Below are 13,994 nucleotides of genomic sequence, written 5' to 3'. Positions count from 1 at the left end.
TACACATCTGGTTTCCGATCGATAACTTTAGTAATGTTTGACGGATTTTAATGAAATTTGATATGAAGGTACATGATATCAAAATACAGGCTAAGTTTGATTTCGGAGTATGTAGGCCAAAGGGCAAAAGTCATAGCTCATTAAATATGCGAAAAAATACAATCTGGTTTCCGATCGATAACTTTAGTAATGTTTGACAGATTTTAATGAAATTTGATATGAAGGTACATGATATCAAAATACAGGCTAAGTTCGATTTCCGAGTATGTAGGTCAAAGGTCATAGCTCATTAAATATGCGAATCTGGTTTCCGATCCATAACTTTAGTATTGGTTGACGGATTTTAATGAAATTTGATAAGAACGTTTATGGTATTAAAACACAGCCTAAGTTCAATTTCAGAGTATGTAGTTCAAAGGTCATAGCTCATTAAATATGCAAATCTGGTTTCCGATCCATAACTCTAGTATTGTTTGACAGATTTTAATGAAATTTGATATGAAGGTTCATGGTATCAAAACACAGCCTAAGTTCAATTTCAGAATATGTAGGTCAAAGGTCATAGCTCATTAAATATGCAAATCTGGTTTCCATTCGATAACTTGAGTAATGTTAGACAAATTTAATGAAATTTAATATGAAGGTACATGGTATCAAAATACATGTACAGCCTAAGTTCGATTTCTGAGTATGTAGGTCAAAGGTGAAATGTAATAGCTCATTAAATAGGCAAAGCACCCAGCACTATACAAAATCAAATTAATAAAGTTTCAAATAATTTATACACAAAACAACATTTAAGAGAGAAAGAAAGAGATGAGAAGGAAGCATTACAAATTTGCACAAGTCTTCAAGGAGATGTCTTTAATACAATATTTACACTAATGATATTTTTAAGTGGGTATACTACCGGCAATGATGATTATTGACTGTCCATTTTTGTTGTAGTGGAGGGAAGGGGGGGGGGGGGTTGATGTGAAACATACATTATGATAATACTTGAGCAGTATCATTTCATATACCCATCACTATAGGAATATGATAAATATCAACAGTCAACTATTTGAATTAGTTTTATTGGACTACCAACCCTTTTCTGGTTGGAAAATAAACTGTCTGCTTGAAATGGCATCCTACACCTCAGTTTTGCTGCATCCAGTCATCTTGATCATTTGATGCTCAGACTTCAGAGTAACCCTTAATTTTGATGGATGGAATAATTTAGGGCCCTTTAAAAATGGCCTTTACCATGCTGCATTGCAGATAAAATGTTATAGCAGGCCTCCCTTGGCAAATAAATTTGGGATCATATAGGTTTCGTAGCACTACTCTGATGATATCGACCACTGTATCAAGTAACCATTCTGTAATCATTCAATGAGACTTTCTGAATGCAGGCCGAATGACAGAAGCATCAACAAAATTCATAGTGGTCTTAAACTTTATCAATGGATTTTCTCTTTTTTTAATTTTTTGCTTGTTTTTGCTTTCGATTTAAGATTGATCATGGGGTACATGGACAATTTGGACCAATTATATCACATCATATGGCAGAGATTATATGCTCTGTGTCCTCTCTAAAGCATGTTACACTACATAGAGCTGCCTTGCACAGTGACTTCTATGCAGTTCTTGCTAAAGAAGGAAACAAGTCCAAGGTGAGTGAAAAAACACATTGTAATGCCGTAGTCTAGCCTATGGGGGCGCTTTGACAAGACGCAGAACATCAATCGCTTGAAAATTTGGAAAATCACTGTGATTACAGCCGGAGAAAAAAAAATAAGTTGGGTCAGGAATTTATGGTGTTCTCTAGTTGGCAAATGGTGTTCTCTAGTTGGCAAATAAATATAAAGAGGAAAGAGGAGTATGAGTGGTTTCCTCTAATTGACAAATAAAAGTAGAGAGTAAATAAGGATTGCAAGTGATGATGAAGATAAATAACAAAGGAACGGCCTGGACGTGATGGAGGGGAGGGGTTCTTCTTTCATGTGTATTTCATTATAGATTTATTTTTAAAATTATATTTTGATATATACACTTTATTCTTAATTCTTTGTACTGTTTGGAAATGGAAATATTTATACATGTTTTTTATTATCTTTAAATTCTATTAATTTCATTCTTTAAATGTTTCTACAACATCTTGTCATTATATTCCAACAAATCTTGGTGGTTTGATATTTGCATCATACTGCATGGATTTTCTCATATCAAATGTATACATGTACTCATCGTGGGGGGGGGGGGGGGGGTCTTTCATTGTGTGTGTGGTTTGTTCTCGTCTTAACAATTTAGTATAATAAATAGAAAAGATAAAATAAACAATTAGTTAATGTTACAAAATACAAAGTTTTACTACTCTAAATTTAGAAATATCTTAGCTACACGCTACATCCCTAAACGTAGTAAACTTTGACTTAAAACAAATATGAAATGGTATAGGCTTAAAAGATGACAGAACTGCAGAAGTTAGTATGACATCGATCTTGTCTTTTAAGTGATTAAATGTAAACTCTAAAACATTGGCTATACTGCGAATCGCATGGTCAGTGTTTTATAGGGTGCGGGAGGGGGGGGGGGGTGGGGACTTTCATGGAAATGTTTCTCTCCCACACTGATATTTAGGGGGGATGTAGAATCATTATCAAAATGATGGTTTTAAGGCTGCTTATACCAATTTAGAGACAGACAAAATTGTATAGACATCAAGGTCACATCCTGATATTCATGTTGATTGAAAGTGCTCTAAAATGCAGAGTTAAAAACTAAAAAGTGCATTGTTTTTGTCATTCTGTCACTATGCAACCTCCCAGTAAGATTTACACTGGGGCGTTGCAAAATTTTCTGACAACAAAATACGAAATCATAGTGGAGAAAGGGGAGGGGAGGGTGGTAACCTTCCCCCTTCAGTTGCAGAGCTTCCTAAAATATCGCACCCCCCCCCCCCCACCCCCCATTCCCGCCGTGACAAGATATTGCTGCCCCTGAATTTTTGGTTTAGGGATCAGTAAACCATAATAATTTACGGGTGCAAACTTGATGTATTGAATGGAAAATGCATAGCTGGAGTCAAAACTTGCAGATATACATGCAAAGTGTTCAAATAATTTGATACATATCAAAAAGGGTTTTTATCACCAAGTTTTTAATTCTATTTAGTGTTCACTTAACATCCTTCTGATTTTTTTTCATGACATGTTGCACTAATCTGAATTCAAAATTTCCATCATCATGTCAGGGTTTCTATTTACAATTTAGTTTTGACTATACAACAGTCTGTAGTGTGGATCCTGGACCAAAGTTTGTGAAGTCAAAGCAACAATTTTGAGAATGTTCTAAAGTAATATACAGTGCGTCCCAAAAAAGAGAAAATCACTTTTAATGCATGGCTGATCTTCAACGAAACGGAGTTAAGTCTTTGTGCATGGCTGATAGTTCTCCACGACTAGCAATGATCTGTGTCATACTCAGAAGTGCAGTTACTTCATCACTCTTCCCTGATTTAGCTGTTTTGGGCCTAGACTTCTTTTGTTTCTCGTTTTGTGTGTGGAACGTGTTCAGCTTCATAATACTTGTCTTTTTCTGAAGACTGGACAGTGATTGAGACAGTGCCTCCAGGCCTATTTGTTTAACACTACTCAAGTTGTCCTAAACTCTGCAATCAGCACATTGCCCAGTAGCCACATTTATCAGGGATGTCGTGGTTGCACTGGATTGATTCGTCTCGACTGCTGCCATTACCTTGATGACCATCTCTGCATCCCTTGTTACTCGACATACACCAGATTCATGGTGAGGGCTGGGTGAGGGCTGGGTGAATGAAAATGCAGCATTGATTTTGACTGTGCCAAGACAGATGCAGTGATGGGTTTTGTTTAAACCCATTTCATCCATGCGATGGGGTTTAGTGTAATTCCGTCAAGACCCCTAGCTTCCTTGGCATCTGCATTGCAAGTCCGTTCAAGAAGCATGTCAGGAAAAACACAATTGTGCTTGCCATCTGCTCTCCTTCCAACAAATGCACCCGCCATAAGTGCTTCATGTACATCAGGGGCTGTTTCAGGAAGATTCTTCATATCATCAAGATAGAGAGGCAGAGACTGCTGCCCATATTCGTAATATCCTGCTGGTGTGAGGTAAGGTACAATTCGATATGATTTATAGAGGTGTCCTTCCCAGTCAGCTTCTTGCTTGTAGTAGATAAATCTATGAAAACATCTGACATAATCAGGAAGGTGGACCAGAGGATTGCTGTTGGTTTCTCAACCATTGATTCTGGGAAAAGCACCATCTGTTCTCGCAGGGCTGATAACTGTTCATGGGAATTCATGCATTTGCAACTTTTCAGTGGCAGTGATGTCTTTTTCAAAGAGCATTTTCAAATCATATTCCACCTGAGGCTGTTTCTCTGTCTGTTGCCCATGTCTTGAATGCTTCCTAGTTGAGGCGCCACATAGCTTTGCTCAGGTTCTGAGGGCATGTATGGCCTGTTACTGTTAGTAGTCGGTTTTTCACCAAACATCTTCTTGGCAGCCCCTTTCTGGCACAGACCAGCTGCAACAAGAAGATCTTCTGCACCTGCCGCCCTAATGATCTTCCAAACTGCTTTCATGTAGTTGTGAGGTTGATGAAAGCCACCCAGTAGAAAGACCACATTGCTGAACTCCCTACTATGCTTGTCTCTGATGGCTACAGCGAGCTCATAAGTAGCCTGATATTTAGTGATAATTGTGTATTATTTTGTCGCCACATGCATGTGATGTCCTGACAAGTCGAATCATCATTTCCTTTAGTACAGTAGAGGCAGTTGGAGAAGATGGGATCAGAGGAAGATAGCCAATGATGGTTGCCTGTCTATGTGGATGGAGGTCAGCATAGAATGCAGAAAAGCCCGGAAGTCCTGCTTCTAAATCTGTAGGAGCATCCACCAGTTGCGAAGTTGTGTTCATTCTACCGAGGCGCCACATAAGCAAAACATCCTCAGCATGGCCATCTGAAGAAGTCATCAGACTCTCCAGTCTCCAGTACAATTCTGGCATATGGCCTTTAAGAAACATTGCTTTGAAGTTGAAAAGTGAGTCCGGAACTATATTGTATGCAGATGTGAAGGCAATTTCGGTTGAATTTTTCTCATGAGTCTCTTTCTTACACTTTTCACAATCTGCTCTAAGAATCTTTGATGCTTGCAGGAGTGTATGGTGTTTTTCCTCGATATCATCTCCTTCCCTACTATGTTCAGTACGTCACCAAGTTGTACTGTGGAAGCAGATTTAAATCCTGAACCTTTTGTTTGATTGAGGACTGAAATAAGTGACCCATAATGTTCACGTAATGTCTGTTTCAAGACATTTGCCCGGCTTTGATCTCGTTTATCAAAACCAAGCGCCTCAAGAATGTCTCGGTACCTATCGTTGAGTGATTCTACAAGAAATCTGCACAGATCAAGGAAAAGAGGAGCTTCCAGCTCATCTCCTAGTTCGGCTGAATGCAACATCATAAGGGTTTAACTCTGACCGACCAGAATAAATGCGAAAAGCCTTAAATTTGTTCATACATGTCGTACATGTCCCTGTCCCCATCATTCTCCGTAAAATGTCATCTGCCCAGCTTCCTCGCCCTTATTTCCTCCATTGACAGTTGACTGTTCTTTTTTGATACCTTACACACTGGCTCCTTTCCCTTTAGCCACTTCTTATTGCAAATTACACATGTCTTCTTTGCTTAAAAACTATCAGTGTTCTAGCTGGTTAACTTGACAGGTTGCATCGACTGCGATGAGCTGCATCCTGCATGAGACTCACCTAGTGTACTCAGGTTATCAGCAAGACGTTTTTTTTGTCATCACACTGGTAGCTTTTGTCATGTATGTACATTTTCCTCCAACCAGGTTTCTGATGCAGACTTGGTGTGAATTCTGTTAAATACTCCATCTTTCCAGGCTAACATGGCTTGTATAAGGTTCGGATATGTTGTTAACCGGATGAAGAATAAAGGCTCATCACAGACTCTTGTAGTCATATGATGCATTTTGTGTAGTCGGTGCTCATATCTTTGGAAGACTTCTTAGCAGGCACATGCTTCATGGACATGGCACTATCTGCCACACGTTTTCTTGGCTGGTTACTCATCTTGCTGTAGGAATGTATAATATAGAGGGGGTGTATCATTTTAATAATAGTCGCACTGTATTCATATTTGATATATACCTAACTTAGAAATGTTACTTAATATTAGCAGGCAAACTTTCACTCTTTCTTGTAATTCTTGTAAGATCTTAAAAGACAGACCCAGGAATTCTGAAATTCATCTAGTATGAGGTTGCTTTAGTTAATGATACCCTCTTATCAATTATACAACAAGAGTAAGATGTGGGTAATATGTATTAAAGTAACAGTCGTATTGGATGTATCAAACATGTAAGTCATCACAAAAGGTTGCAAATCTGGTTTAAGTGTTGAGATCCATAACACAAGAATAGAACAAAATTGATGCTACATAATATTAAGGTTTATTCTAATCTACAAGTGTTCAAGTGGAACAAGTCAAACAAAATATTTAGATAAAGGTTCACTTGCTCTTATATTTACATCAGGTAATGTTGTTATACAGAGTCCGTGAGAAGAATCTTCATGATTGCTCCGTAGTGATGCCAGATTATTACATAGGAAAATTCTAGAATAAGCTGCTAGATAATATTTTATAAATAATCCAAAAGTTTGCTATGAAGTAGAAAAATTTTGATTTATTTTGAGTCAGCAAACTTACTACATCCTCAAACCTGCAACTGAAATTTAAACCTCATACTAAAAGGCACAAGCTGGTTAGGAAGTTTCTGATAGTTTTCGTCATTATTGTACTAGTTGAAATGTACATGTAATTTTTGATTTCCTGTCTCTCACTTCATTTCACAACTTTTAATTGCAGATTATATAATTACAATGTTATCATGCATGATCCAAAATGTATGGACTGTTTAATGCACTGATATTGCTAACAGCTCTGTTAACTCTTTGTTTGCTTTGTTCGCCGATTTGCACGGACGTAGGCGTGCCAACTTCGCATTTTTGCACAGATGTATACGAGTCAATTAGACATTCATAATACCGCTCGCAGTGTGTAGCCACGCGTTGCGTTTACTATTGTTTACATTGTATACATCGCACACTTTCCGGTAAACTGTTTTTCTTCATAGTGTTACATTCGAAATTACCGTGTATTTAGCGGTTTTCTTTGGATTTTTTTTACTGATGTTACGATGGCACCTGCTGGAAAACGTCAACGTGTGTTTAGTGTAGAGGAGGCTCGAGATCTTGTTACTATGGAAGCATGGAGCATGGACTCTGATTCCGACGAATCGAGCAGTGACGAAGACTCTAGTGATAAAAGTGTTCCCTGAGAGTAGACTGATAGAATAAGAATGAATAAAAATTAATGAAAGAGCTAGAGATGACAGCAAGAAAGAGAGTAGACTGATAGAATAAGAATGAATAAAAAAAATGAAAGAAGGAGATAGAGATGACAGCAAGAAAGAGAGTAGACAGTGATAGAATAAGAATGAATAAAAATAATGAAAGAAAGAGATAGAGATGACAGCAAGAAAGAGAGTAGACTGATAGAATAAGAATGAATAAAAATTAATGAAAGAGCTAGAGATGACAGCAAGAAAGAGAGTAGACAGTGATAGAATAAGAATGAATAAAACTAATGAAAGAAAGATGTATCCTGTCTTGCCGTCATCTTTATATCTTTCTTTTATTATCTTTATTCATTCTTATGCTATCAGTGTTTACTCTCTTTCTTTCCGTCATCTCTATCTTATTATTATTATCATTTTCCTATCTATAATTATGTACCCTATGTCTTGCCGTCATCTCTATATCTTTCTCTTATTATCTTTATTCATTCTTATGCTATCAGTGTTTACTCTCTTTCTTGCCGTCATCTCTATCTTATTATTATTATCATTTTCCTATCTATATGTACCCTATGTCTTGCCGTCATCTGTATATCTTTCTCTTATTATCTTTATTCATTCTTATGCTATCAGTGTTTACTCTCTTTCTTGCCGTCATCTCTATCTTATTATTATTATTATTTTCCTATCAATATGTATCCTATGTCTTGCCGTCATCTCTATATATTTCTCTTATTATCTTTATTCATTCTTGTGCTATCAGTGTTTACTCTCTTTCTTTCCGTCATCTCTATCTTTTTATTATTATCATTTTCCTATCTATATGTACCCTATGTCTTGCCGTCATCTCTATATCTTTCTCTTATTATCTTTATTCATTCTTATGCTATCAGTGTTTACTCTCTTTCTTTCCGTCATCTCTATCTTATTATTATTATCATTTTCCTATCTATATGTACCCTATGTCTTGCCGTCATCTCTATATCTTTCTCTTATTATCTTTATTCATTCTTATGCTATCAGTGTTTACTCTCTTTCTTTCCGTCATCTCTATCTCATTATTATTGTTATTTTCGTATCAATATGTATCCTGTCTTGCCGTCATCTTTATCTCTTTCTCTTATAATCTTTATTCACAGTAAAGTCCTTTCATTTCATATCACTATTTCTCTCTCATAATGTCTCTCACGTCCGTTCTCCATATTTTATTCATTGCATACTCCACTCGTCAATCATTTCTGATAATAAGCTCTCTCACAAAGTAAATGGAAAACAATGCAATATAGTTTATATTTTAAGATTGATTCATTCTTTCTTTGTATATCTATGGCTGTGATAAATGTACTTGAAATCAATTTTATTGAGGGGTAAAGAAGGTGAGAGAACAGATGCGGTGAACATTCATAATGAGACATTTCAATAAGATGCTGATTATGTCATGTATATCACATATAATATATTATGCCTATACCATTTTTACATGCTCATACCAGTGGGCAAAATCAATAACATTCTCTTATTTCTTATTGACTTATCATGGCACAACAAAGAAAAACATCCCCATGACGTCCCTTTTCATGCCCCGCTAAACCGGACATTGACAATAACCTGGGGTAATAGGGATTTCAATGGGCAGATTAGCCCATTGTCAAGGGTGGCTGAGCGGGGTACTTTCAAGTCTCTCCCTATTGAACTTCTTTTCTTCAACAACCTAAATACTAACCTTCTGAATTGTTAGAATACTTGAGCAAGGTATGTAAAGAAAGGTAAGAAGTCCACCTTTCTAATAGATTCGATTTGAAGATGTCTTATCATTGCTAAATAAGAAATTCTAGAGGGATAAAAAACTGCCGTAAATAAGAAAAATTAAACATTATATAATTATGATTATTATAAAAATGATAATTCAAAATATAACAAATGACGGTTCATCGAAAAGCACGTTTTCCGGTCTACAACTTTGCTGCACAATATTTTTCATCATGATCATCCAGTGAAGAGTTATAGCCTCTTGATTCAGCAGAGTCAATAAAGATTCCCTCGAAATGTGTGACCCTAAAAGAATGTGGCACAGGGGGGTTTTTTAAGTGGCGCATAAAGAGTTAAGTCATTTATAGAACTTTATTTAAATATTTGTAAGTCCAGACATGATTCTATGTTTTATGTGACCATGTCATATAAAACAAAGATTCTACAATTAGCTAACACTATTGACTACAATTCATAATTGCTAATTTTGTTGGGGGATTTATTAATTGCCCCTGCCCCTTGTGTCTCCCCCATCACCCAGCCCAACCCTTCCCTGTTCACTGTCCTTTCAATCATTACGAACAAAGATAAAATGTAAGTAGAGAAAAGCGTTTCAATTGCAAGGTCAAATCTGACACATATGCGGCAATGACGATGCACATTAAACGTATCATCAGCGAACTGACCTGTGCATATTGTCCAAAATGCTAAATATCAAAGGATGAACTTTGCTACGCTGTAGCTTTTTTTTACATAAAAAGCAATAAACCTGTTCATTTTCAGATCAAATTTAACTAATAAAAGGAAAGTTTTCTATATATTTTTAATTCTTCAGTTTCAAAAGTTGTTGAAATATGGAGAAATATGTTATTTAGTGCAATTCATACTTTTGGAAAAAATCTTAAGAAATCATTTTTTAATTGGCCCAAAATTGGTATGTAAAAAGTAAATTCAATCATCATAAATGTGGTATCATCGAGTAGATAGTTTAATTTCCTTTTGGATGATACCACATACATGATAAAATAATGTTCTGTTACAAAATTATCTTCTAACTATTGACTATTTTTCTTCCAACAAAATATTGTCAAGGGAGTCCACCTAGAAATTGTGCAGGGAGGTCCCCTGAACACATTCATACCGACCGACCTTTTGCAACATCCCATATAATATCTCAACCTCCCCCCCCCCCCCCCCCCAAAAAAAAAGAAGGGTTTTGCCCCCTAGGTATCCAGCTATTTTGTTGTTGCTTGTTGGTATTATGTCTTCATTTAACAGAACTATAGTACATACAAATTATTTAAAACATAGCAGGCCATATAATACGAGCCACAAAGCAAAATTATGGTAAGGAATGTATATGTTCTCAAGCTAGACCACTTTCATGTACAATATAACGTCTATTATTATCATCATCATAATCATTTTACGCTTGTAAATAAAATGATCATGCTTTAAACTATCTAATAGAATATTATCTTTAGCAATGCTGGTCTAAATCTTTGAATTACAATGAAAAGGTGCTATACTGAATATTTTACTGAAAAGATTTGCATTTAATTCACATACCTCTAAAATACAGTAGAATCACTGCAATTCCCTCCTACGCTCAGGACTTCCTGATCTTCCTCTTACTAACATCTTCAGTATGGTCATCTCCTATTATCCATCCCTGACTCTTGTCAAAGGACTTACATTTTCATCCACTTTTGATCTTACTAACTATGATGTACATAAAAATTACCTGAAGGTGCTAAGTATTTTCCAACATATAAATAATACACATTCTATGTGTCTGATTTAACTTATAAAAGTAAATAAAGGATGCAGAAACTACTCTTGAGCAAATGAACACAAGCCCCAAAAAGAATCTTTCAATGATGTGGTCTCTCACCACATGTTTACAAACTTCCACCCCCTCCCTTTCATCTGCCAGCGTTGAACCTATGTCAGGTTCTGTACAGATCCAGACTCTCTGTCTTCATGATGTTGAGTGCCCCACACCAGCCTCATCTCATGATGACAGCTAGTACACACAAGTTATATAAAGAGGAACATACATGTCGATCTAGAAGTATATGTAAATAAATGGAGTTGAAAATCCATTTGGCAAATTAACGTAACCTTCATATTATAGTTACGTTCAAGATGAGCTGGGTTTTACTCAGCATACTGTGTTTTGTTGATAAATATTTTAGATGGATGCATTTACTCTGATGAATATGCAGTAATGAAATGTACTATGGCTGTAACAATAAAAGTCAGTCCTATTCTTTTACAATGCATGCTCTGATGACAATTTTCTGCGCCCGCTACCCTGAACTAACCAAATTTTGAACTTAACCCTGCACCAAAATCTATACCTAACTGAAACGCTAAACCTAAGCTCAAGCCTATTTGCAGGTCTCATCCAAATCCTATATATATATATATATATGTGTGACTAACAAAAGCCCAGAGCATTTGTCACCTCAGCATAGCCATACACATACATGTATATCAGAGCACCCAGTTAAATTTGCAGTAATTCAATGAAAACGTGTACTCTGGTAATGTACTTGTATGAATCACTGTTTGTATACATGTAGGTCAAGACTGTCTGGCTTAGAAATGTTAGGTGTCCAACAACAGCCTCTTCACATTACCTAGCAGATGCTTTGTGTTCCATGCCAAACCTGACTGACCTACAACTATGGGGAAAGGAGTTCAAGGAGGAGTTCTATTCTACACTGAATGCAAAGGCGTCAACCTTACAGGTGTGTATGTGTGTTTGTACTCTATATCCATGCCATGATGAATTCAGGTACACATGCAGCAGTGGAGATGAATTTAAGGAGTTATGATATTTTAGCAACATGCTGTCAATATTTTGTCAACGTGTTAATTTTTGTATATGACAATGTATAATAGTCTTAGCAGACAAAGGAACAGTATTATAAAAAGAGGGGTTTTCATGTGCAGTGTAAGATACAAAATTCAGATGGCTCGAGTTAAAAATATGATGTTCTGCAAAAAACATCACTTTTAAAGGATTGCCTCAGAAAAGATATTTTGGTTTAATGAAGACTAACTTAAAGTTTTTAAGTAAGCTTTTTGGGGGGATGGAGAGTGTCATGTCGCTACTTATGCAGTAAAACAATTTCAGTATAAACAGATTACGGAAGTACTCTAAAGACTAGTGGATACAAATAATTTTGTTTGTAATTTTCATATTTTTAAGTTCAGAGCAATTCATATAGTGGGAATTATATCCTCATGGGTCTGAAAGTAGTATCTTAGTATACTTCAAGTTCAGATTCAATACTCACTAAACAAGAATGAAGATCTAGATCACAGTACTTATTTTAAGCAAATCTACATGTACACACTCTACATACACATTCATGTATAATGCATTCATTTAGTCACAAATGTATTATAACAGTAAGGCAATGTCAAAAATGTGTCTAAATAATCAAAAAAGTGATAGCTTCTTCTTTGTTTTATATTTAATTCTCCAAAGACAAATACATCTCTATTTATTAAAATCAGTTACCCGTTTATGGGTATTATACATTCTAAAAAAATTGTTATCAACCATTGTTCATGTAGAGGTGTTCGTGGTCTATTGGATAGGTCACTGTATGGACAGGAACCATGAGGTATGGGGTTCGAATCCCTGCCATACGTAGCACTCATGTTGTTTGGCAAGACATTAATCTACATTTGCCAAACTTGTCCTAGGTGAAGTAATATAAGTGGGTACCTGTTAGGATATATTCCTTGAATGCATCACTATGTAGTATGAAGTAAGAAAATGCACTACGTCTGTATAATTTTTCTATCCTCCTGTTGTTTAATGCATATGCCCCATCAACAATTTTTCTGTGCTTTCCATCCTGTACTATCCAAATTCTTAACTTGATCCCTGCACCAAAAAGTATTCCTATCACTAAACCTGAGCTCAAACCTATTTGTAGCCCTTATCCAAATCCTATATTTGACTATATAAAGCCCATTGCATTTGTCACCCAAGCATAGCCATACACATACATGTATATCAGAGCACCCAGTTATATTTGCAGTAATTCAATGAAAACGTGTACTCTGGTAATGTACTTGTATGAATCACTGTTTGTATACATGTAGGTCCACACTGTCAGGCTTGATGATGTTAGGTGTCCAACAACAGCCTCTTCACATTACCTAGCAAATGCTTTGTGTTCCATGCCAAACCTGACTGACCTACAACTATGGGGAAAGGAGTTCAAGGAGGAGTTCTATTCTACACTGAATGCAAAGGCGTCAACCTTACAGGTTTGTATGTGTGTTTGTACTCTATATCCATGCCATGATGAATTCAGGTACACATGCAGCAGTGGAGATGAATTTAAGGAGTTATGATATTTTAGCAACATGCTGTCAATATTTTGTCAACGTGTTAATTTTTGTATATGACAATGTATAATAGTCTTAGCAGACAAAGGAACAGTATTATAAAAAGAGGGGTTTTCATGTGCAGTGTAAGATACAAAATTCAGATGGCTCGAGTTAAAAATATGATGTTCTGCAAAAAACATCACTTTTAAAGGATTGCCTCAGAAAAGATATTTTGGTTTAATGAAGACTAACTTAAAGTTTTTAAGTAAGCTTTTTGGGGGGATGGAGAGTGTCATGTCGCTACTTATGCAGTAAAACAATTTCAGTATAAACAGATTACGGAAGTACTCTAAAGACTAGTGGATACAAATAATTTTGTTTGTAACTTTCATATTTTTAAGTTCAGAGCAATTCATATAGTGGGAATTATATCCTCATGGGTCTGAAAGTAGTATCTTAGTATACTTCAGAT

At 36.0% G+C, this 13,994-nt stretch overlaps 1 protein-coding gene across 1 annotated transcript; it reads left to right on the top strand.

Annotated features, from left to right (window-relative positions):
- The first annotated feature begins 1,402 nt into the window (after positions 1 to 1,402).
- Positions 1,403 to 13,669, top strand: LOC115921034. The gene is made up of 3 exons (XM_030978033.1): positions 1,403 to 1,658; positions 11,752 to 11,919; positions 13,292 to 13,669. Exons 1-3 carry the CDS (start codon positions 1,548 to 1,550, stop codon positions 13,544 to 13,546), a joined length of 534 nt encoding a protein of 177 aa, XP_030833893.1. The 5' UTR covers positions 1,403 to 1,547; the 3' UTR covers positions 13,547 to 13,669.
- Positions 13,670 to 13,994: the final 325 nt, after the last annotated feature.

The sequence above is a fragment of the Strongylocentrotus purpuratus genome, unplaced genomic scaffold, assembly GCF_000002235.5.
Source record: "Strongylocentrotus purpuratus isolate Spur 01 unplaced genomic scaffold, Spur_5.0 spur5_scaffold_1, whole genome shotgun sequence".
Classification (NCBI taxonomy): Eukaryota; Metazoa; Echinodermata; class Echinoidea; order Camarodonta; family Strongylocentrotidae; genus Strongylocentrotus; species Strongylocentrotus purpuratus.
Note: the sequence above shows the minus strand (reverse complement) of the source record. Positions and strands in the feature narration are given on the sequence as shown.